The sequence below is a fragment of the Eubalaena glacialis genome, chromosome 2 (genome assembly GCF_028564815.1).
Source record: "Eubalaena glacialis isolate mEubGla1 chromosome 2, mEubGla1.1.hap2.+ XY, whole genome shotgun sequence".
Lineage (NCBI taxonomy): Eukaryota > Metazoa > Chordata > Mammalia > Artiodactyla > Balaenidae > Eubalaena > Eubalaena glacialis.
In genome coordinates, this window is record NC_083717.1 from 51489603 (window position 1) to 51516047 (window position 26445).

At 42.6% G+C, this 26445-nt stretch overlaps 1 protein-coding gene across 3 annotated transcripts in view; it reads right to left on the reverse strand.

Annotated features, from left to right (window-relative positions):
• Positions 1-26445, reverse strand: part of ADAMTS17 (ADAM metallopeptidase with thrombospondin type 1 motif 17) — a 364035-nt gene that overhangs the window by 44269 nt on the left and 293321 nt on the right. For all 3 annotated transcript variants that reach the window (XR_009699355.1, XM_061179999.1, XM_061179998.1), the window contains exons 18-19: positions 24716-24875; positions 22429-22564 (exon numbers count right to left, since the gene is read on the reverse strand). Coding sequence is in view for 2 of the 3 variants with exons in the window: in XM_061179999.1 (XP_061035982.1) it covers positions 22429-22564; positions 24716-24875 (296 nt within the window). In the remaining variant the exon portion in view is untranslated. The remainder of the gene's footprint in view (positions 1-22428; positions 22565-24715; positions 24876-26445) is intronic.

Sequence of the window (26445 nt, forward strand, 5' to 3'; positions counted from 1 at the left end):
GATTGCAGATGTTTTCATGAATATATGAAAGCAAACAAACATAAGACTCTGCACTAAGGAAAATAAGACAGGACAGATCAAGGTAGGAGGACCAGCCTTACCCCCCTGGCTTTGGTTGGCCCCATGTGTTCCTCCCTCTCCAGACTGCTTGATATTCCCAGACCTGGAGACTCAGACACTATTCCCTCTGCCTGCACAGCCTTCTCACTTCTCTCAGTTGTCCAATCTCAAGTACTTGCCCCTCCAGGAGCTCTTCCGGTGGTCCTGGATATGCCTTCTTCTGCCCCTGGTTCCCAAACAGTGTGAAGGATATTGTTTCCCCTAAGAATATCCTCACCTCGTCATGGCCAGGAGCCTCCTAGGAGGCAAGAGGCTCGGTTCTAGTTTGGGCTCACTAAGTCTTTGATGATCTTGGCTGCTGAACTTCTGAAACTTTGTTTTTCCCTCTGTGAAATGGGGTGAATGGCTCCTATTCATTTCTCACATGGATATGTCAGTGATCGGTCATATACGGTCAACCTGTTATCAACTTGTGCCCCCTTCTGGATGGACCTGGGTCTTAGCAGGCACATCACAGAACAGTCCAGGATCTGCACCCCCTGCTCCCAAACACTGACTTAGCCACATATTTCACAGACCTGCCCACCTCCTCCTCAGGGGCAGATCTTGCTAAGGCAGTGTGTTCTGAGTACACCCCAAACCTTGGCTCCAGCAGGAGAGACACTGTCTATTAACGCTGCTGGCTAATAAAACAACCAGCAGTTTCCTATAAAAAGTTACAGTGGGATAAATCCACAATAAAATATTCATGCCCCTTATTTCACTTCACAGAAAAATTCAAACATCCCAACCAAATGGAGTCACAGCAGATGCTGGGCAGATGTTCTTCAGGCAAGGCAATGAGAGATAATAATTAGTCTCAATTAAGTTCTCAATAAATTACGTAACGGATTCCTTTAGCCACTCAACCCTGAGTGGCTTCCTGGGCCAAAGTCAGTGAACCTGGTCCAAAACTATTTAGAAACTTTGGATTGCTTTGGACAATTCATGTTCTGAGCAGACTAAAGAGAGTCTTGGCATGAGAGGAAATAATGAATACCATAACCACTTTCAATTGAAAATAATAATTTGTTAATAATTTTAATAGCTAATGAGCTACAGAAACCATGTTCCTGAGCCTTCCAAGTAGAAAGTAAAGAGATTCATTTTATTTCTGGCATTATTAAGTCTATGGCATGAAATCCCCCTGCATGCTTTTGAGATTTTTATTCAGCAAGTATCGTGTCAGAATGATCTATTTTCACTAGATCATTGTTGCTTCTCCTTGATTTGTAAAAACAGGTTCCTAAGTGTCTGTTCTGTAAAGGTGTCTCTGTCTAATTGGGCTTTAAGGATTTCCCACCAACACGGGCATACGAGACTGGCCGCCCCCCACTCCACCATCGAGAACCAGAGAGAAAAGACTTCTACAGCAAGTCTTGTTGGACTGAGTTCTGTGACATCTTCTCCTTCCTCCTCCAAGTGTTGCATGTTGTCAATTTTTACTTTTAGGCAAATGAAAGAAAATTTTATTTAGAAAATTGTAGAGAATGTCCCAGTCCCTGGCAAAATATTTGGAGTCATTCAGAGTTCAGACTCCCTTCCCTTCGCCCTCAAAGGCCTGGTCACGTTTTGCTGTGAATGATCCTTGCCCCTGGCTCTTCTGAATGAAAGTTTCTAGCACAGAGCCTTGTGCTTGTTAAGGATGCAACAAATGTTTTCTGAGTTTAATTGAATTCCATGGTTGTCAATGAAGAAAATTGAGAAGTGATCCAGAGCTTCCTAAAATGATCTTTGTGCTGGTCCCCAGGGTATCTCTGTCTACACTTTCACTCATTTTAGGAATCTCTTCTAGAGCCATATTTTTTGTTTACTTAGTAGAAATGATAAGTATAATTCATGCACATTGTAGAAAATCTGGAAGGTACATAAAAATATAAAGCAAGAGAACCAAAGAACATACATGATCCTAGTCTTCTAAACATATTTTCTTTAACGATGTCATACTATAAACAAATCATTTACTATTTTGCCTATTTCACTCTTGATAGCAGAAGCAATTCCTATGTGATCAAAAATATTTTCTCAAGAGTGATTTTTAATGCTTGCATAACACTCCACTGTATAGATAGAGCCATATTACTTAACTAGTGCATACTTGTTGGACATTTGGGTGGTTGCCAATTTTGTCCATTACATTTTGGATGATTTCCAAAGGGCAGAAGTTGAAGTCCTGGATCCAAGGTGATGAGTGATGCATTCAGAAGACCAGCAGGGGCTGCTCAGATCTGTGTATGACAGGGAGCTCATTACACTATGACCGGGATGTCTGTCCCACTAGCCTGTTGAAGCACCAGAGTAGGTATGCTTGTTCTCTAGATGATGACACAAAGTATGTAAAGGCACCAGGGCAAGAAGGTCTCTGAAATCTTTCGAGGTCTCCCTTTAGTCTTCTTTTTTTTTATCAATGTACATACCCTTTCAGTTGTTCTTCATGAGGCATCAGTATCCGGGCCATTCACCCTTGACCCCCATCTCCTGCTGCGGACATAGCCACCCAATGTTTCGTTAGAATGTGGCCCTACCAAATACACTCTCCAGTTATAACCTGACCAGCTTCAAGTCAATAAGCAGTAAGAACACACTAATTGGACCCTTCTCCATGCCAGATGTTGATTCCCAGTGAGATGAGGAAAGGGAGGCTCCTGTGAAGTAACCTGCTCAGGGTCACACAGCCAGTGAGAGGTGAGGGGGGCTCTCCCCCACACTCCACCCAGTCCTATTGTGATATGGCACAGCTATTGCTTCCTGGTACCTCAACACATCCACACGAATCCCAGCTGGGCATTTGTCTCGTGCCCTAGTCACGAGCTCTCCCACAGGGCTGGAGCTGCCTTATTTCCCTATCAGTCTTTCCCACCCAAAGCAAGCTCTGAAAGGCAGAGAGGAGGCTCTTCATCTTAGGTTAGTCTCAACTGTTGTTCAGTTAAATCTGTTAAATGAGTGAATGAAGGAACAGCTTTAAATGCTCAGGCTGAGCTTAATGTCAGTGGACATCTCCAGGTCTCCCCACTTTTGAGTTACTGCCAAATGTGGGTGTTGTATCCTGTAAATTTTTATTTCCAGGTAGAGGGGACTTTTGCACTTTAAAAATCTTTTTTATTAATTTCCAACTCTATTGCTTTGTGATCAGAGGCTATTGTTTTTACTATTTCTACTTCTAGGAACCTACTGATGTTTTCTTTGTGCATTTGAGAAAAAGGTGTGTTCTATATTATCAGGGTGTAGTATTTGATATATCTGATTTATCTTACTGATTATGTTGTTTAGGTCTTTTATATCCTTCCTTATTTTTTATTTACTTGCCACTTGATCTGTCTTATATTAAGAGTCACCTATACCCAATAAATTTCTATCTATATTTCTTTGCACCTCCTGTGGTTTAGGCTTTACATAGTAGTTGCTGTGTTATTTGGGGCATAAATATTCATTACTGTTATATCTTCATTGTTAAATATTCCTATCTCCATCTTTGCTTTAGTTTTGCCTCTACAATTAAACATTTTAAAATGTCCACCATCAGCCCTGTTATCAAAGTGTCCCCAGCCATCTCTCAGTTAGATGAAGAGCATCCTATCATACAGGAGTTGGCAAATTATGGCCTGAGGGCTCAATCCCTTCTGACACTTGTTTTTGTAAATAAAGTTTTATTGGAACACAGCCCTGCCCATTTGTTTATCTATTGTCTATGGCTGCTTTTGTGCTACCATGATAGAGTTGAGTAGTTATGACAGAGATCACATGGCTTACAGAGCTAAAATATTTAATATCTTCACTTTAAAGAAAAAGTTGCTGAGTCCTGGTCTGGTAGCTTCCTCAAGAAGGGCTCATGGGCTCAGTATCCTAAGCTTCTGCATATTTAAAACTGTTTTTCTAAAGCCTTGATACTTGAAGGACAGTTTTGCTACCTATAAAAACTTCAGTGCACATTCTTCTTCCCTGTCTTCTGTCCTGTAACAACACACCCTTACAATCACTGAGAACTGGGAGTCTGTGTGCCCCTTGCTGGAACCACAAGGAGTGGGTAGGGGATGGAAGGGAGGGAGAGCAGAGTGGGTGCCGGGTTCCAGGAGGAGCCTTACCACTGAACAGCCACAGGTTTCTGTGGAGCTTCCTGATTGCATGGCAGCCCCCACCATGGAGCCCTGCCCAGAAGAGTCACATGACAGGAGGCTGACAACTCCACAGGCAGCGCTGCAGACAGACCCACCAGGGGCCACCCTAGATACAGATGGAGGAGACCTGCGTCTAGCAGCAGCCCCATGGTGACAGGCCATCAGCCCGCCTGTTTTCCTGCTTCATCCACAGCGATATCATGGAGTTCTGCTAAGTGTTCTGCCGACCTGACCCACGCCCTAATAACACTGTCTGACAGGCACTGAGTGTTCTCATGAACCCTCCCTCATTTAGGGTGTGCACACAGCCTTCTTTTCTAAAGTGCACACAAACCATCCGTCTAAATCGTTGATTTGTCCTCCAGTTGTGCCAGGGGTTGACAGCAGGCTGACGCTGCATTCCTCGGACTTGCCCATTTATCCAGTTGGGAAATTGAAACCCACCCTCAGATTTCTGGCTCTTCTCTCATCAGCCACAATTTCATAGAACCAATCGGCAGAGCCTTGGAGGTAACATCTGTAGAGTTCTGTAGCATCTTGGATTGAATTTCTTCCTGGAATGGGGCTTTGGACACTTCTGAAAAATCGTGATGATGACAGTGATCATAAAAAAGACATATTTAGCACTTACTGTGTGCCAAGAGCTCTCCTAAGCAATTTATTTCTATTAACTCATATAATTCTCATGACAGCCTTATGAGGTGGGTGCTACCTATGTCCCCTGTTTTACAAAGGCTGAGTGGCCTGGCTGAGGTCCCCCAGCGGCAACTGTGAAGCTGGGATGGGAACCCAGCAGCTGAGCCCTCATTCTTGAACTTGGATACAAACTGTTTCCTGGGGCTCAGGCTCCACCTTCTCTGTACTGCTCCTGGCTGCCATGCTCTGGTACTTTCTTTTACCTGCCCCGGTTTTAATTCCATTCTCTTATGTTGAAAAGCAGCAGTGGGTTGGAGCAGGATTTTGGCCTTACTTGGCTTATCTTCCAGTTTTTCTTACTGTGAAGGTTAATTTAATAAAAAACAAAAAGCTATCTTTGTAGACACTTTGTAAGCAGGGCTCAGCTTGCAGGCCTCTGCCTGTCTGGCCTGAGCTGAGCTATCTGCTGAGGTTCCAAACTGTTTTCTACCTGCCCTTGCCCTCTGCCCCTTTCTCTGGTGTTCTTGGGCCTTTACATCTGACTAATCCAGGGCTTCCAGGTAGCCCCTGGTTCTGCGTCTGTCTCCCCCTTTATGTGTTATTGGGTCTGTCCATGATTATGGCATCTGAATTGAATCTTCCAGAATTTCCCCTACCTGCTGAGCTGTGTTGACTTTCTTTAGCTACGGAATCAGAACTAGCTCTACTTTGACCTTTATTTATTCTCTTTTCTAAAAGCAGAGGGGTCTGTGCTGAATCTTGCTCAGAGTTCCCTTTCCTTACCTTGGCAAACTGCAGAATGATACAATCAGTCATAGCTTTCCAGGTTTTGGTCACTGTCCTACCAATGACTCCTCCTTCCTGGTTTGTAAGAATTAAAGTCAGAGTGATGAACATTTTCACAGCATCCTTTATCTTCTGAGAGAAGAGCAAATGGGGAGTGCTTCGTCTATAAACTTGGGTGACCAGCTGCCTGAGCCCCCATCTCCATCTCCAGTCATGGGAGCCTCTGCTGTGTAAGTCCTGGAGCCTCCTTGATAATCTCGCCTGTATTTCACTTTGGTAGGGTCTCTGGCCCCAGCTGCCCTCTCCCCTCAATGATCTGGGCTCTGGACCTTCTAGTCCTCCAGCCCCCAGAAGATAAGATAACTGATTACCTTTCCTTCCCAAATTAGCCACACACTTGTTCTACTGGAGGATTTTTGCATCTGCTGTCAAGTTCAAGTCACAGGACCCAATTCACCAATCTTGATTGTTCTCATCATACTTCTTGAGTTAAAATTTCAAGTAACCTTTGTTACCATATGCCAGTGGCTCTCAGTATGGTACCTGAACCAGCATCATCGGAAGGCTTGTTAGAAATGCAGTCTCAGATCCCTCCCTAGATCTGCTGAATCAGAAACTCTGGGGGTGGGCCAGGCACTCTGTGGGTCAACAAGACCCCAGGGGGTTCTGGCGCAGGAGAACCACTGCGTGTGCTATGAGGATCATCACCCGAAGCCCACGCTTGTTCCTGACTAGCTCTCGGAGCATGGTTGTCCCTTAGGTCAACATTTGTCCTCCTTGACAACTCAGTGAGCAGGTGCAGCTGAAAGTTTTTCCCTCCCTGTTCTCAAGATTTAGTGTCAAGCTCTCTCCAAGTGGCCAGGGAGTGCTCCCTTCCCAGGAAGCAGATTAGGAGTCACAGAAAGGAAACACGCCTGAGCCATGTGCTTGGTGTGGGTCAGAGCACATTCATTACCTCTGTGGTGTTAATTTCTGCTCTGAACACCATAAGGAGTTCCTCTTGGAAATTATGTACTTATATTTCACCAGGCTCCTTCCTTCAGTGGTATTTAAATTCAAATACAGGTTAGCAGGCAGAGGTGCTGGCAGAGGCCAGCATTTCACATCCATCCACATCAAGTAGAACCTCATCACTCTCACTCCCACTGCCTCTCCAGCCTGCTTTGTACTGAGCCACTGAGGGGGACACATCTGTGAAGCTTCCGGTCACTCACTAAGCCATAACCCAACTTTGGGGTTTGAAGGATGCTGATACCTTTCATAATCCCTTTTCCTCCCCAAGTCCTACCCTCATCCTGCTGACAATATTATCTGAAGTCCACAAATACAGAGCTCAGAAATATTCATAAGGTTAGAAATGAACCATTCAAGATGGTTCTGCTGTTTTTATTTACCCTAAAATACATGTAAATTATATAAACTTGTTCTGACAAGAAGGGAAATGTTAGCATAAACTAGGACCTTCCCCCAAACCTTCATTACCTGGAAAACACCACCATGGGTTATTTAAATTGTGTAGTTATACACTGTATTAAAAGTCTCTCTGTGTGTGTGTGTGTGTGTGTGTGTGTGTGTGGTGCCTTAAGAAATGATGGATAACACATAAATGCTGGGGTCCAACAGCTGGCTGATGTTTATCATTAATAGAGTCTTGTAGCTTAGCAGGGATGATGGTTTTGGCTAGCATTCATCGAGTACTTACCCAGGACGGAGGAATTTATAGGCATTACTTCACCTAATCGTCTCAAGATTTCTATGAGAGAGGTTCTAATTTCCCAATTTATAGGTGGTAAGATCAGGTAACCTGCCCATGAGTTTGCCTGTAGCTAGTGGTGGCTCTGGAACCTGAACCCATGCTTGCCTCGACCAAGTCCATGTCCTCAGTAACCCCCCCATGTGAGGCCACCCCTGGGTAATATGGAGAGAGCATTTCACTCTTTCTCTGATTAGCTACTGAGCCTAACAAATTGTGTGCCTTGGTTCCTCCACATAATAAGGATATAATGCTGTTTTGTTCCCAACTTTGAAACAAATCTATTTAAATAAAGGCCATAGTAAAGCATGATGGGTGAAGGAAAGATTTAAGAGATTTCTGCAGGAACTGATGCTAAGAGAATGGAATGGGAAGGACTACTGGGAGGGTTCAGGGTCGAGTCAATGTCAGAGTCAGATCAAGATCAAGTCAAGGTGGGCGGGGGCAGGACACAGCATGGATAAATCCACCATGACTGTGCTGAGGCAAGGTGAATGATTTAACCAGGGGGTCCCAAGCCAGCCTCTGACTTCCGCCCTCTGTCAATGGAGCATCTGCCCCCACAGTGTGTAAACGCTCATGGCCCTGGAATGAAACCTCATTTTCAACACAATGCCACTGACCATGGATGTGAGCAATTCTGGGATGGCTGAGGCCCTTTCCGTCCATCTGTTCAAATGACTCACCAGCCCTCCTAAACCATGCACGCTGCTGGGCACTGGAGAGAGAGCAGCACACCCAAGTTTCCAGTGCCCACCTGGCACACAGCAGGTGCTCTACAAATGTTTGCTGAGTGAATGGGACACTGACAAGGTCCTTGCCCTTGTGAGGAAGAAAAAGAAGGGAAACAATAAACAAAGGGGTGACACAGGTGTCCTGCCTGTACATGGTGCCCAGCCCAGGCGAATTCATTGTTCAGCCCCAGTGGGCACGTCGGAGGTGTCAGAGACTATGGGTTTGAACCCTGAATAGGCAGGTTTAGTTTCTTACCCAGAAAATCCTGGACTTGTGCCACAGATGACTTCTCACCTGTCCCATCCCTTTAACTTGTGCCACTGCTCCCTTGGGTCTGAGGGTCCCTCCCAGCCTCTCTGAGCCCGACATCACCTGGCTGGGGGTCAAGAGGGAGTCATTGTGGTATTCATAGGATTGCACCCCTGCAAGCACAGCTCCCTGCACCCCAACACTCCACACACACACACACAGGCCTCCTGGGAAGCCACCTTCACATTGAAACCCCTTAGACAGCAGAATTCCTGAATTTTAATTTCTTTTCCAGCATGGGTCCAGATAACACTGCGAATAAGCCAGAAAACTGAGCAGCTACAGCATTTAGCAAAATTGTTCTACTGTTTAATTTTAAAACCATGTGTTTCACTTCCAGATAAGGCAGCCACCACGGCTTCCCCTCAATCCCCCTCTGAGCCGAAGGCCACTACAATGCCATCTCCTGACTTCTCCAGTCCCATTTTAAAATATCTATTTACAGGTGCCCTGGTCAAAAAGGGTTCTTTTTCATGCCATGGTAGAAGCAAGTTGTACTACTTTTAAAATGAGAATGGTGTAGCAGAAGGTACGTAAGACTTAAAGTAGGAAAACCTTGGTTTGAGTTCTACTTGCTATGGGTATGACCTTGAGTAAGTTACTTAACAACCAAGTGTCTCGACGTCTTCATCTGTAAGATAGGGTGATGACTCCAACTTCCAGCCCCTTTCCCTTCTCTCCTTACTGCTGACAGGCAGGAATGGACTGGCTCACTCCCACCCTGCCCTGGATTTCTGCCACCTCCATAATTTACATCTTAGCAAGAAGCACACAGGTCCTCAGTTTTAAGATTCTCTGTTTCTACAATAAATTCATTTTCAAATATTCTTTTGAGAGGAAAAAACGTTTCTCTGGGATTTATAGGAACAAACTGAATTTGCAGTAGGGAAGCAGAAGGACAGTGAATAGAGCTTAACCAGCAGCTGATGAGATCACAACCTGGCGGCATTTCTTTTCAGCCATCACACCTGATCAGGTTACACTCCAGGAACTGGCACTTGTGTTGGTACAATTTTGGGGTTAAAATAACCAGGAGAAGCCTGGGTTTGGTAACAGGTTGTACCACACCCAGGAACTGAGAGTTTGGAAAAAAAACTCTCATGCTTTGAGAATCATATGGCTGCTGATGTTGAAAGTTCACATCCAAGAGTAACATTCCCGTCAGGCTGCCTTTCTCACCAGGACACAGGAATTTTCCAGTACAGTAGCCCTCCTGCTAATAGACTTGCCGGCACTCGTCCTAGCTGGACAGCATCTGCTGGATGGTCTTTCCTAGTCTTTGTTTGATCATGACGTCAGCATGTCTCTATGTGTTCAGGGTGGAGGACACGTCTGCTGGTTTTGCCTGCCCAGTGTCGTCTTCTTTTTTCTGGTAACAACACCTCGGTTTTCCTTTGGGTGTCTACACCATGCCGCTGGAGAGCACGGGAGCCAAGCCAGGGCCATCAGACCTTCCCCAGGAAGGTGGACTCTCAGTGGAGAAGCTCCTGGAGGGGAGGCAGTGTCCTGTCCACTGGAGGTGCCTCCGAGATCCCCTCCCCACTATGCTTTTCAGCATCTCTTCAATTTTGGGAGCTACTCCATATCTTTTCTATATACTCTTTTATCTTTTTGGTACATTTTTAGATTCAGTTCCTGTTGCCTGGGATCAAAGAACCTCAGATGTTCTTGAGTCTAGCATTTGCTTTACCAAAGACAAAGCCGAGTGAGCTTTAGAAGTTGGTGGTCCCAGGGCACCTCCTTCACATTTCCATGCTACAGCCAAGGCTTCAGAGCAGGTGGGAGGCTGGTGGAGCAGGAGTTCCGTTTGCAGCCATATCCTTAATGAATCAGGTGGTCTCCTCCCTCCCACCACACTTGATCGTCTTCAATGGGAGGAAGAGGTTGGTGGAGTGTACTTTTCTGGTGCAGGTGTAGGGGCACCCTGAGCAGTTCACCTTGCAGGGTAGGGGCACCTTGAGCCTCCTGCTGGGAGCACCTGTCTCTAGAAGCTCTAAAAAGGGTGGTTTCTAAGATCAAAATTCTACTGGGGAAACAGCACAATTCTCATAGTGATTCACAGGACACGGTGGCACATCAAAAGTGAATTGGTGAGGGACCATGCAGTCATAAGCCCCACATGGAACAAGCACTTCCCTTTCTGACATGACCATGGAGAACTCCCTCCCTCTAAGCTTGCTGTGGGCCCTACTGTGGCAAGAACAGATATTGCACCTTATTCTTGATCTTAGGGGTAAAGCATTCAGCCTTTCACCATTAAGTATGATGCTAGCTATGGGTTTTTTGTAGATACCCTTTACCAGGTTTAGGAAGTTCTCTTCCAATCCTAGCTTGTTGAGTGTTTTTATCATGAAAGGGTCGTGTATTTTGTCAAAGTCTCTTTCTGCATCTACTGAAATGATCATTTTGTTTAAAAAAATATTTTATTGATAAAGTGTATTACATTAATTGATTTTTCAGATGATACAACAACCTTGCATTCCTGGGATAAGTCCTACTTGGTCTTGGTGTATAATCCTTTCAATATGATGCTGGATTCAGTTTGCTTGAATTTTGTTGAAGACTCTTGCATCGATATTCATATGAGATATTGGTTTGTAGTATTCTTTTTTGTGATGTCTGTGTGTGGTTTCAGTATCAGGGTAGTACTGGCTTCACAGAATGTGTTGGAAAGTGTTCCCTCCTATTCCACCTTTTGGGAAGAGTTTGTGAAGGATTGGTGTTAACTCTGCTTTAAATATTTGGTAGAGAGGGCAGAAAGCAGAAGGAAGAAGAACTACAATCCTGCAGCCTGTGGAACAACAACCACATTCACAGAAAGACAGACAAGATGAAAAGGCAGAGGGCTATGTAACAGATGAAGAAACAAGATAAAACCCCAGAAAAACAACTAAATGAAATGGAGATAGGCAATCTTCCAGAAAAAGAATTCACAATAATGATAGTGAAGATGATCCAGGACCTTGGAAAAAGAATGGAGGCAAAGATCGAGAAGATGCAAGAAATGTTTAACAAAGATCTAGAAGAATTACAGAACAAACAAACAGAGATGAACGATACAGTAACTGAAATGAAAAATACACTGGAAGGAATCAATAGCAGAATAACTGAGGTAGAAGAACGGATAAGTGACCTGGAAGACAGAATGGTGGAATTCACTGCTGTGGAACAGAATAAAGAAAAAAGAATGAAAAGAAATGAAGACGGCCTAAGAGACCTCTGGGACAACATTAAACGCAACAAAATTCGCATTATAGGGGTCCCAGAAGGAGAAGAGAGAGAGAAAGGAGAAGAGAGAGAGAAAGGACCTGAGAAAATATATGAGGAGATTATAGTCGAAAACTTACCTAACATGGGAAAGGAATTATCCACCCAAGTCCAGGAAGCGCAGACAGTCCCATACAGGATAAACCCAAGGAGAAACACGCTGAGACACATAGTAATCAAATTGACAAAAATTAAACACAAAGAAAAATTATTGAAAGCAGCAAGGGAAAAACGACAAATAACATACAAGGAAACTCCCATAAGGCTAACAGCTGATTTCTCAGCAGAAACTCTACAAGCCAGAAGAGAGTGGCATGATATACTTCAAGTGATGAAAGGGAAGAACCTACAACCAAGATTACTCTACTCAGCAAGGATCTCATTCAGATTCGATGGAGAAATCAAAAGCTTTACAGACAAGCAAAAGCTAAGAGAATTCAGCACCACCAAACCAGCTCTACAACAAATGCTAAAGGAACTTCTCTAAGTGGGAAACACAAGAGAAGAAAACGACCTACAAAAACAAACCCAAAACAATTAAGAAAATGGTCACAGGAACAGACATATCAATAATTACCTTAAACGTGAATGGATTAAATGCTCCAACCAAAAGACACAGGCTTGCTGAATGGATACAAAGACAAGACCCATATATATGCTGTCTACAAGAGACCCACTTCAGACCTAGGGACACATACAGACTGAAAGTGAGGGGATGGAAAAAGATATTCCATGCAAATGGAAATCAAAAGAAAGCTGGAGTAGCAATACTCATATCAGATAAAATAGACTTTAAAATAAAGAATATTACAAGAGACAAGGAAGGACCCTATGTAATGATCAAGGGATCAATCCAAGAAGAAGATGTAACAATTATAAATATATATGCACCCAACATAGGAGCACCTCAATACATAAGGCAACTGCTAAGAGCTATAAAAGAGGAAATCGACAATAACAAAATAATAGTGGGGGACTTTAACACCTCACTTACAGCAATGGACAGATCATCCAAACAGAAAATTAATAAGGAAACACAAGCTTTAAATGACACAATAGACTAGATTTGATTGATATTTATAGGACATTCCATCCAAAAACAGCAGATTACACTTTTTTCTCAAGTGCGCATGGAACATTCTCCAGGATAGATCACATCTTTGGTCAAAAATCAAGCCTCAGTAAATTTAAGAAAATTGAAATCATATCAAGCATCTTTTCTGACCACAACGCTATGAGATTAGATATCAATTACAGGGAAGAAAACGTAAAAAACACAAACACATGGAGGCTAAACAATACGTTACTAAATAACCAAGAGATCACTGAAGAAATCAAAGAGGAAATCAAAAAAGACCCAGAGACAAATGACAATGAAAACACGACGATCCAAAACCTATGGGATGCAGCAAAAGAGTTCTAAGAGGGAAGTTTATAGCTATACAAGCCTACCTAAAGAAACAAGAAAAATCTCAAATAAACAATCTAACCTTACACCTAAAGGAACCAGAGAAAGAAGAACAAACAAAACCCAAAGTTAGCAGAAGGAAAGAAATCATCAATATCAGAGCAGAAATAAATGAAATAGAAACAAAACAATAGCAAAGATCAATAAAACTAAAAGCTGGTTCTTTAAGAAGATAAACAAGATTGATAAACCATTAGCCAGACTCATCAAGAAAATGAGGGAGAGGACTCAAATCAATAAAATTAGAAATGAAAAAGAAGTTACAACAGACACTGCAGAAATACAAAGCACCCTAGGGAGACAAAAGAACTGTATGCAGAATAAGACACTGATGAAAGAAATTAAAGATGATACCAACAGATGGAGAGATATACCATGTTCTTGGATTGGAAGGATCAATATTGGGAAAATGACTATACTACCCAAAGCAATCTACAGATTCAATGCAATCCCTATCAAATTACCAATGGCATTTTTTACAGAACTAGAACAAAAAATCTTAAAATTTTTATGGAGACACAGAAGACCCTGAACAGCCAAAGCAGTCTTGAGGGAAAAAAATGGAGCTGGAGGAATCAGACTCCCTGACTTCAGACTATACTACAAAGCTACAGTAATCAAGACAATATGGTACTGGCACAAAAACAGAAATATAGATCAATGGAACAGGATAGAAAGCCCAGAGATAAACCCACGCACCTATGGTCAACTAATCTATGACAAAGGAGGCAAGGATATACAATGGAGAAAAGACAGTCTTTTCCGTAAGTGGTGCTGGGAAAACTGGACAGCTACATGTAAAAGAATGAAATTAGAACACTCCCTAACACCATACACAAAAATAAACTCAAAATGGATTAGAGACCTAAATGTAAGACCGGACACTATAAAACTCTTAGAGGAAAACATAGGAAGAATATTCTTTGACATAAATCACAGCAAGATATTTTTTGATCCATCTCCTAGAGTAATGGAAATAAAAACAAAAATAAACAAATGGGACCTAATGAAACATAAAACCTTTTGCACAGCAAAAGAAACCATAAACAAGATGAAAAGACAACCCTCAGAATGGGAGAAAATATTTGCAAATGAATCATCAGACAAAGGATTAATCTCCAAAATATATAAATGGCTCATGCAGCTCAATATTAAAAAAGCAAACAACCCAATCCAAAAATGGGGGAAAGACCTAAATAGACATTTCTCCAAAGAAGACATACAGATGGCCAAGAGGTACATGAAAAGCTGCTCAACATCACTAATTATTAGAGAAATGCAAATCAAAACTACAATGAGGTATCACTTCACACCGGTTAGAATGGGCATCATCAGAAAATCTACAAACAACAAATGTTGGAGAGGGTATGGAGAAAAGGGAACCCTCTTGCACTGCTGGTGGGAATGTAAATTGATACAGCCACTATGGAGAACGGTATGGAGGTTCCTTAAAGAACTAAAAATAGAATTACCATATGAACCAGCAATACACTACTGGGCATATACCCAGAGAAAACCATAATTCAAAAAGACACATGCACCCCAATGTTCATTGCAGCAGTATTTACAATAGCCAGGTCATGGAAGCAACCTAAATGCCCATTGACAGATGAATGGATAAAGAAGATGTGGTACATATATACAATGGAATATTACTCAGCCATAAAAAGAACGAAATTGGGTCATTTGTAGAGACATGGATGGACTTAGAGACTGTCATACAGAGTGAAGCAAGTCAGAAAGGGAAAAACAAATATCGTATATTAACGCATATATGTGGAACCTAGAAAATGGTACAGATGAACCAGTTTGCAGAGCAGAAATTGAGACACCGATGTAGAGAACAAAGGTATGGACACCAAGGGGGGAAAGTGGTGGGGAGTGGGTGTTGTGGTGTGATGAATTGGGAGATTGGGATTGACATGTGTACACTGATGTGTATAAAATTGATGACTAATAAGAAAATAAATAAATAAATAAATATTTAAAGATAATAAATAAATAAATAAATAAATAAATATTTGGTAGAATTCATAAGTGAAGACTTCCAGTCCTGGGCTCTTCCTTGTGGAAAATTTTTGAGTAGTAATTTAATCTGTTTGCTTGTTATAGGTCTATTCTTTCTATTCTTTATTTAGTTTTGGTAGTTTGCATCTTTCTAGGAGTTTGTCCATTTCATGTTCATTATCTAATTTATTGATGTACAGTTCATTGGCATACAACTGTTCATAGTATTCCTTTACAATCTATTTTATTTCTGCAAGGTCTGTAGCAATGTCTCCTCTTTCATTTATGATTTTAGTAATTTAAGTGTTCTCTCATTTTTTTCTTGTCAATTAAGCTAAATATTTGTCAATTTTTTGTTCCCTTCATGTAATCAACTTTTGATTTCACTGATTTTTCTCTATTATTTTTCTATTCTCTATGTCATTAATTTCTGCTTTAATCTTTATTATTTCTTTCCTTCTGCTTGTTTTAGGTTTAATTGCTGTTCTTTTCCAGTGTCTTAATGTGGAAGGTTAGTTATTGACTTGAAATTTTTATTTAATTTTATTTTATCTTATCGGCCACGCCATGCAGCATGCGGGATCTTAGTTCCTGGACCAGGGATCAAACCCGTGTCCCCTGCAGCGGAAGCGTGGAGTCCTAACCAGTGGACCACCAGGGAATTCCTCATCTTTTTTAATATAGGTGTTTACAGCTGTACATTTCTCCCTAAAGATTGCTTTAGCTGCATTCCATAAACTTTGGCATGTGACTTCATTTTCATTCATCTGAAAGTACTTTCTGAATTTTCTATGGTTTCTCTTTCACCTACTGGTCATTTAGGAAGTGTTTTGTTTAATTTCCATGAATTTGTGACTTTCCAAAATTTCTTTCTGTTCTTGAATTCTAATTGTATTTTTTCCTTTTCTGTAATTGTGACATAAAAATCAAATGCAAATATCGAGTGCTTAATAACTTGGAAAAGAGAAGGACCTCTTAATGGGCCCCAGGGTCCCCAAGCAAAGCATTACTGAATGGGAGAATTTGGTTACCTGTGAAACTGGTATCTGGGAATTCTCTTGTCCTCTGTAATGATCAAAGGGAGGGATGTTCAAATGATCAAAGGGTTTAGGTACGGAGGAAAAGAAGAAAACAGAAGTTTTAAATTCAAGACAAGACTCTGAAATGCTTTCTTTCTCCATTTGGAATGTTTCCTACTTTAGACAAATAAGTAAAGGCTTCAAAACTTTACTATTTAATTTAAATACAAGTGAGGTTCTAGAATTTGGATAGTATCAGAAAGAAGTTCTGGAATTATTTCAACTAAATTTTTCCTCACCATTCACATACTACCGATTAGGCATATAATAGATCACTAATGCTATTCACCATTTTTCCCCTCAGGCACTTTTTCTTTATTTCACATGGACTGTGGGGCACCCCTCATCCCAAACCTCTGGTCACATGTCCAAGTATCTGGAGAGTGGGCCGAGCCTGAGAGATGGGAGCCCCACTCTAGAGATTCCTAGGCTCTTACTGCTGACCTGTGGGGACATACAACCCTAGGCCTTGCCCTCCCTACTGGTGAGCAGTCCTGAGTTGCAGGCTCCTGTTCTGAAACATGGGGCAGGCAGTGCCACGGGCGGCCTCCTCCAGACTCCCACATTCAAGGCATGGTGAACAGAGGAGTGACAATTAGATTTACCTATTTTATTTTAGAGGAAAGCAGGAAAGAAAAGCTTTAAGTTTCACACCAGCTAGAAATGGATTAAACAATGGTATCTTTTCAGATTTTGGCAGTCCCTTAAGAGCCACATGTTACAGGCTTCATTCTTAAGTCAGGAGCACATACACACACAGACCATGCTTTCATAAAAACATGAGGGATTCCATTCGGTTTTAACCTAAAATAAGGCAAACTGGTTAAAATAATTGAGCAAAGAGGACAAATTTAAAATCCAAATACACTTCCTTGCAGACAACTATTCAATTCAATTCAATTGCCAGTAAGATATTGAATATTCTTTTTTGAATCACCCTAATTCAATGTACAGTACAGTATATACTGCCTAGGAAGAAGTTCAAATCATAAATATGATAGGGAAATATCTAATAGCTCAGAATGGCCTTTTCAAGTAGCCAGTAAGCTCTAAAAGACTGCAAAATATTAAATCTGGTGAAGCATGAGCTATGTGTTCCAGAATGAGCCCATTTCCCTGTCATAGCCCCCCTCCTTGCTCCAGGACAACCTGGAACTGGGTCTTAAGGAGCTAGCACACAGGGCTACTCTCTGGATGCCAGATGATGGCAGGGCCACTTCCCTGCAGACTGTAGTCAGTAAGGTGAAGGCTGCTGGCCATAGTCATGACAGCTGAGCTGATCTGTGATTTCTTCCTCTCCTGCCAATGTCAGGTCCAGGTTTGCCGATATGTTTGTGTTGCTGTACAAGATGCTGGAGAGAGGCCATCTGCCCTGTGTGTCAGATTCCAGACTCCACATGGTTATGGCAGGGTTTGAGAGAAGTATCCACAGAGTGAGGGGCAGGATTAGAATAAAGAGGTGCTAATGGTGTGAGTTGGGAAGGTAAAGGAAACTGTCGGGAACTCAGTGGAAAAAGAGGGTTGAAGAAAATTAAAGGGGGAATCAGGGGAAATAAAGAAAAACAAGGGAAAAAGACAACCATCTCTGTTTTTTTAAAGGTCAAAGAGTAAAAATAATATAGAAAGGCTCTTTCACCTTGCCAGGTTCAACAGCGTGCTGCATTTTGGCTTTTTAAATAAAGTTTACACCATTGGGTTCTGGGCTCTTCTTCCAGCTGACAGGCTCTGTCTTCCAATCATGCCCACCCCCAACCCTCTGAAGCACCCATTTTTTCTCCAGACCCCACAGTTCTCCAAACCCCACCCCCTGACCCAAGTTCAGTTTCCACTTATGGATTACATCTCTCTCTGATTGTCTAGCACTCATTTTCTAAGATCAATCTCTTTACTCTTCTTCACTTACTAGCCTAAATCCATATTACTCTATAGTTTTAAGAAAGACTCATGACAACTAGATCATGCTATGCAATAACTCAAGTTTTACTGTCCAAATATGTTTGTGTGTGTATATATACATAAAATATCTGTATATAATATATATATACACATATATGTATATTGTGTATGTATGTGTGTGTATATAAATAAATAAAACTGGCATTTGCAAGAGCTTTAAAATCTATCAGATTGCACATTTCTTTAGCCAAACAATAAATATTCTTTGATGAGTCATGACACTTCACTTCCATGTGTCCACTTTAAGAAACAGTACAAAGTCAGATGGTTCAAAATAAACAAATAAACAAACCAACAAATAAAACCAGACTAGAGTAGGCATCCAGGCATTTCTTTTCTAGGCTCTGAGGCAAATTCCAGGTGCTGTCTTCTCTTTTATCAATTTTATTTTCTCCTCTGCTTTTGGAAATTCCATCCATTCTTTAAGTCTGATCCACATGATTTTACAGAGTTGGGAAGGGGATGAAAGGGGGTGGGACAGAAAGGAGAGTGGTGGGAGGGAGAAACCTAGTAAAGACCTTGCCTGTCTGAGAGTAAAGACCTTGCCTGTCTTTCTCACCTCAAAATACCTTGGTACCGAGAACAAGGTCTAGTGAATGAGAAGATGCTCAATAAACATGTATTGAATAAATGAAATTACTGACTCTGTACTGTGTGCTGAGGGCCATGCTGAATGGTTTTAAAAACAGTACTGAATAATTGGGCAATAAAAAGTAACTCAGTATAAAAATGTGCCCTCCTTTGTATAATAAGAGAATGCATTCCCTGAGGTGGTACCTTTACAGCTTGGGCTCATGCTGAGGCTGTGATCCCAACATCTCAGTGGGCAAAACCAGGGTAGATAATAACTTAAGGCAGTGCCAGCAAACTATCACTCATGCGCCAAGTCTGGTCTGCAGATTGTACAGCCCAGGAGCTAAGAATGGTTTTTACATGTTTAAAAGGATTATAAAACAAAACGAAAAATAGACAGCAGAGATCGAATATGGCCTACAAAGCAAAAATATTTACTATCTAGCCCTTTACAGTAAAAGTTTGCTGACCCTTGTTCTAAGGAGACACTAAGAATGTGCTTCTGGGGCTCCCCTGGTGGCGCAGTGGTTGAGAATCTGCCTGCTAATGCAGGCAACATGGGTTCGAGCCCTGGTCTGGGAAGATCCCACATGCCGCGGAGCACCTAGGCCCGTGAGCCACAACTACTGAGCCTGCGCGTCTGGAGCCTGTGCTCCGCAACAAGACAGGCCGCGATAGTGAGAGGCCCGCGCACCACGATGAAGAGTGGCCCCCGCTGGCCACAACTAGAGAAAGCCCTCGCACAGAAACGAAGACCCAACACAGCCAAAAATAAAAAATAAATAAATAAGTAAATTAAAAAAAAAAAAAAAGCTGAATCTGATCAAGCCTCTAAATTAAAAAAAAAAAAAAAAAAGAATGTGCTTCTGAAGTTAGTTTTAACCTAAAGTGTGTTTGGCTTGAACTTGTGTTCAAACATGGCGAGACTGCAGGCCTGGGCTCTGTGAGCACTCTGGAGCCACACATACAAGCTTGACATTCTTTGTCCAAGCTTAGAGCAGCTCCATGGCACCAATAGTAGAGTCTGCACCTTTGTTAACTCTTGCTTGTTCATGTGACTCTTCTGTAGGTGTTTTTCTACATGATTTTCTGGTTAGTTTTGCAGTGCAACAAAGTCTTCTCCTAGAAAATCTATGGGTGGCAAAATCATAAAGGTGTTTCATCAACCCACTTGGTGTAATGATTAGAGGGCTTCATTATGGAGCTTTGAATTCATCTGGCTCTAGCTGAAGTACTCAAGATGTGACCTCTCTTCTGTCTTTTATTAACTCTGGGTAATTTTTGGTTGTTTTTAATTCATTGATGATTTTCTGGTCCATTCTTCCTCTCCTCTCCTTCTGTGATTCCAATTATACTTATTTAAAATGGCTGATATCTTCCCACAGGTAAATTATCAACAATCTTTTCTTTCCATTTTCCAGATTGGATAATTTCTATTCTTTTGTCTTCAGGTTTACTGATCTTTTTTTCATCATCTCCAATCTGCTGTTAGACCCATCAAATGATTTTTTAAAAATTTCAGATACTGTATTTTCTAGTCCTAAAATTTGGTTCTTTTTTAGTGTCTCCTTTTTGCTGCTAAGATTTCATATGTGTGCATTGATTATGATCATATTTTTCCTTATGTCTTTGAGCATAATTACAATAGCTGCTTTGAAATTCTTGTCTGCTAATACCAACATACATGTCATTTTGGAGTCAGTTTCCATTAATTGCCTTCTCTCATGAGTATGGGTCACATTTTTCTGTTTCTTTGTATGTCTAGTAATTTTGAATTGTATCCTGAACATTGTACATGTTATGTTAATCTATAGCAGTGCTGTTCAATAGAAATAAAACATGAGCCACATATGTAATTTTAATTTTCTACTATCCATATTAAAAAAGTAAAAGAAACAGGTGACTTTAACATATTAATAAATTTTAATAATATACTGTATTTGACCCAATGTATTCAAAATGTAATTATTTCAACATGTAATCAATATCAAAAATTATTAAGATATTTTACAATATCTTTCCATACTAAATCTTTCAAGTCTGGTATGTATTTTACATTTATAACACATCTTGATTTGGACTAGCTAGTGGCTACCATATTGATCAGCACAGCTCTAGAGTATCATTCTAGGAGAATACTGAGGTTTGGTCCAATACGAGCTACTCCATCATTATGGGAAGCAGAATCATTGACTGACAGTTTTTAAACTTTATTCCTTGGTGTTTCACAGAGGTCCTGTGGGCCTACTGTGAGATGAGGGGAAGGCCGAGTACACTGGGCTACTCTTCCCTCAATCAGAGCAACTCTGATTTCATGTTTCATATATTTCATTTCTGTGCATAATTTAAAAATATTTTGATACTAAAACAATATGAAAACATAAATGACTGTAAAATATGATTCTTGAATGGGTCCCTAGGATCTTTCTTGCTCAATCATGCCCTTGAACCCATGCTGACCTCTCCTCTTCTAGAGTCACTTATTCTCCTTTCTAATCATATCACAAGAGCCAGCTGTCTCTCCTTTCAGGAAAAGAGACTGTGGTTTGTCTGATATTTAAGTCTTCACGCTTGCAAGTCCTTCCTTCTTTGGCCCCCCATGTGTGTGATTGATTGATTGATGGATAGATTGATCAATCAACTTATAGGTTTACTGGATGGCTGTTCACACCCAGCATGCTCAGGACTTGCAGAAGTGAGCTATTCCTCATGGCCATCAGCATTAGGGTAGGATTTCATTCTTAATTTTAAAAGGACCACATAAAACCAATGAAACAAGTCTCACCTCACTTTCCTTCCTGTCTTCCCACTTTCATTCATACACATTTTACCAGTTTGACAAAGAAAAGAGGGTCAGCACGAAAACTAAATGCTTTGTGAAACCTTTTCACCAGGCAAGTGGTACGGATCAAGCTTAAGAAACCCAAAAAACTGCCAGGTTAAAAGTCCAGCCTCTTTACAAAAGCTAAACATGCCTAACCCGATGCACAGAACCACAAAACAAAAACCATGCACCTCAACCCAGGGCAGAACGGGAGGCCGGTGGTGATATTACGTAATACAACAGAGTAAGATGCCAAGACCCACTAAAGTGGAAATAAGGAGGCTTAACTGATGAACACATTTCACACAATTCTTCTCAGCTAACAACCCAGGAGAATTCACTTCAGAGCACACAAGTACACGGCCATGAAAGCTAGGGTTGGAAACAGAAGTTCTGATGGATCCCAAACAAAAAATAACGTACTGACATTAATTTCAGCCACTGAAATAGACCAATCACAAACACTAACCTATGTACACCTACTCACGGGTGCTCATACTATGACACTGATTTCCTTTTTCTCCAAGACACAGTAATTTGGAGGAGGAGTTGACATGTACCAGTTGAAAGTGTGCGGGATGGTTATTTCTTTTTTCACTAGATGGCCCCCTATGAGATGCCTTCCAGTGAGGACTGTACACTCCTATCAAAGTTCTGGCTTAGTAGCCAGAAATTCAGTATTTTGAGCAAGCAGAAATCACTCAGAAACAACAACGGAACACAGAGCAAGACTGTGGTATTAACTGTGCATCACCGTCCCCCATTCATGGGCGTTGTTGCTTTACCCTGGAGGGTCCAAACTTGAGAACACAGCTCCTTACCGTGACTGGCATGGGTGCAAGTTGCACCTTCGGATCTGGGGCTCCGGACGGCTGGCTTGAGGGCAGTCACTGTCGTTCACCAGAGTCGTGGTCTTGTTAACAATCCGTGTGCAGGACACGATGGTTCTGCGTTCCCCTGGAAACCAAACCACACAGAACTGAGAGGCCGTGGTACACACACCTGGTAAGGCCATTCATTCTCCTTATGGAGGAGTGTTCAGGTGCATCTTTTGATCAGTTTGTCATTTAAAGTGACTATTGTAATGCCTTGTTGTTTGTCAGAGAGGGAGAACCATAATCTTTGGGATGAGGGTGTGTAAGACATGGCAGGGGCAGCATGGGGCAGGAGAAAGATTCTAGAACAGGATCAGAAGGAAGCAACACTTCAGATCAGCCATGTCCTTGGAAAGCTTGGGGTTCATTGACGTCAAAGTTGTGATTTGGGTCTTTAATTTCCAACAAAGATTGCCAATCTCTGTATCTGTTCATTTGATGTTTAAAGTCTATGGAGATCTGGTCTTGATTAAACAACTGTATATCAGCCCTCATCAGAGATGATAGTTACTTATTACAGAACTCCTACTTGCTGGAGAGAAGTGAGAAACAGGAAGGCTAGTCTGAAGGACACAGACCCAACCGGAGAATTTGTCTCTCCATCAACTGCCGCTCGTGCCTAAGCCTCACGTGCTCTTGGGAAGCTTCACTAACCGGTCACCCCAGCTGGATGTAGTCATTCTTTTGGGTGTTCCCAAAGCACCCTGCACACTACTTGTCCATGACTTTGTTAGGAGTGGGGGTGAATGATTGGGAGCCAGAAGGGCGGCCTTTGGAGCCAGGCTGTCTGGGTTCAGACTTGGCTTACTCACTAGCACAGTGAGCATAGGATTGCTACTTAGCCCTCACGTTTCTGTGCCTTGTTTTCCTCCACTGGACTGACTCGCTTAACTTCCCTATGCCTTAGGGTGCTTTAGGGATGGTTAAAATGAATTGATACATATAAAATGCTTAGAACAGAACCTGGCAGGGGTTAACACTTCATGTTAGCTATATTCCTATTGTTATTATTTGGGAAGTGTCATAATAAAAGATTAACAGGAAGTCAAGCATGACTATATGGATCCCACACTCCTCAACCAATCTGTCTCCTGGGGAATTTGTCATGGAGAAATGACTCAAAATTATGGCGCCCTCAACTTGTGTAAGCATAGAAAGCACAGAGCTGCCTCAAGCCAGATTTCGGTTTGCGCTGCAGGTCAGGGAGCTGGAAGTCAGGGAGCCATAAAAGGATGCCAGTAGTGACAGCAGCAGAACAGTACCCCCTTGCCCCCCAGCCAACGGAGCCTGCTAACTCTTCCATTTGGGCCACGCTTAGTTTGTAGCAAGCTGCCCCAGTGGAAAAGTTTGGTGCCATCAGCCCCGCAGGACTGAGTGTCGGTGAGGCCATGCCCAGGTCCCACCTGCCAGCCCACCCTCTGGGTTGGTATTCCAGAGTCCAGGTCAACCTTCTGTTCTAACTCTGTGTCCATCAAAATTTACCCATCCTGCATCCATCCCCCATGACCCCCCTGTGTGTCCTGTCTGGGTGATAGAGTACACTGTACTAAGGGGGCTGCTGGCTAAGAGTTCAGAATGCTTCCAACCGCTCCTCCTAAACAACACAGTAATGACTACGATGTCTTTTGTTCATATTGATTTTTGCAGTATTTGAGTCTCCTCCCTGCAGTGGGCATGAGGGTTGATCAGTATAGAGAGAGTAAATCATCTGCTAATATATGGAGGCAAATCATGAAGCCAGGACTCAGGCTCTGAACGTTTCACTGGAGTTGGAGGACTTTTTCTTTCCATTGTATTACTGTTGGTTCCATTAGTTTCCCTGTATTTCCATTGGTCACTGGGGCAAAAAGGAAAGGGTATTTGAGGGTCAGAAACATCTTCCAGTGCCCCTCTACCAAACAGCAACAGATGGAAGTCTGTTCTGTTCATTCCCAGGGTCACCTGTCACACTTGTGACACAACCATACATCAGCCAAACCTCCACTCGGATCAGCATCCAAGGGCCCCATGCCATAGGCAAAGCTGGGCACAACTCCAGCATGGAGGAGTTTGGAAGACTCTGTCCAAGTGTTTTGCAGAGAGATTTGCAGTGGGACGTGGTTACATTCCATGGAAATACAGGTTATGTGGCTAGCCTTTCCCAGGCTCTGTGCACCCGCCACAGAGTGCCCTGAATTCACTTCTCTGTTTGACAAAAACCCACACCCCATGAGCCCGTGACCCTACTGCTCACCTCCTCCGCACTGCACACTGCAACCTTCCCAGCTGCTGTGGGTCCAGATGAACAAGGAGTCCTGCGGTTTTTCTGGTTCACTTTGATTTTCAGCAGTGTAGTTTACGGGAATGGTGTATTCGTAATGAATTCCATAATTTTGGTCATGAAATAACAACACCTGGATCAGCAGCAAAATAAAAGGCCATTTTGAAATAAAGCGAAAGCTCCCAGGATTGCTGAACTTGCAAGCCAAGCGGTGCTGTGGCTGTCTCCCTACCAGGGGGAACCTGTTCTTTTCAGGGTTTCAAAACAGGTTCATTCCAGGGGCACACCTTTATTTCAGTCTTGGGTTCCCTAGATACTCAAATTCAGGGCAGGAGCCTATGTAAACCATCGGCAGGGAGTTCTACTCTTTTCCACTGGAGAGAGGACTGGTTTAGACGAGGGATTTGGGGATTAGCAAATCTGTGGGCTCTAACTGCACGTTACATGGAGAGCTGCTCCAGGCAGAGCAAAGTACCCGTTCCCACAGTCACCCACGAAGCTGCCCTTACAGGCGAGAAAGACACAAATATACTGCTTTTCCTAAACAGGCATCTGAACAAGTAGGGTTACTATACTTCTTTGAAAATGAACACCACTCTTCACACCCCGAGCACCAGTCACTGCTATGTGTAAGGCAGGCTCAAGGGTAGACACAGCCCCCTGCAGGGGAACCTTGGGGATGCCTGTCAAGGATGTAGGAGCCTTCCTGCTGCCATGGGAGCTAGGATGATGATGATGCCCACAGGGTGGCACAGCCTGGCGCAGGGCTTAAAGCTGGGAGTGAGGGGAGGGGAGCCATCATCGTGCAGCTTGGGGACCCCTGGGTCTGAAATCCTAGTAAGTGGAAACTGGAAGGGCCTGCTCTTTGGTAATGCATGTTTCAAGCCCTGTAGAGAGAGAGGTGCTCTACTGGCTTTATTTCTCTACATGTACGTAACGGTGCAAAAGAAGCACTCTTGTGGGAGCTTCAAGTGGCCTGGCTGTGGGTGGTATGTCTTCAGGCTAGGCTTGGAACCAGGGGGCGGTCCTGGGTCTAAGCAGCTAGCCAACTTCACTTCCAGCCCGGGGTCTGGGAGAGCCGGCCCGCAGGAGCTGGAGGCAGAGGGTGCTCCACCTGATCTGGGGAGGCCAGATGGACGGTGTGCTGGATGACAGGAGCCGCCCTCCCTCCCAAGCATCTCCCAGCCCTCCAAGGGCTGCAGTTGCAGGCGGGGTGGGGTGGGGTGCTAAGAGCAGCCCGAACTGAATAAACATCCACTTCTCCAAGAAAGAGACTTGCAGTAATGCATTTGGAGAAATGCCTCCAGTTAAAAAAAAAAAAAAAAAGGCTTTAAAAGAGATCTTTATTATCTCAGTATGGGAATAAGACTGGTGAATTGAGAATCCATATGAAACCAATTTCATGCAATTTTGTAGCCACGTATAATTTGTATGCGTGTGCATAATTGCTTTCAAATGCAGGTCCCCGTGGCTCTACGGGTGCTCCTGACCCTGCAAGCAATGTGCACACCTCAGTTAGGGGACAATGGATTTCCCTTCAGAGGCAGATGGGCTCCTCTTGTTTCTAGGTTTAAAAACTGGTAGTAACAATTATATTTCAAGAGAGAAAAGTGATTAATGTTCAAGAGGGCAGGAACTTCAGCTGTGGTAGTTATTGCTTTCCCGGAGTTTTGTTTATTATGGTCTGAATGGATTCAGGCTGT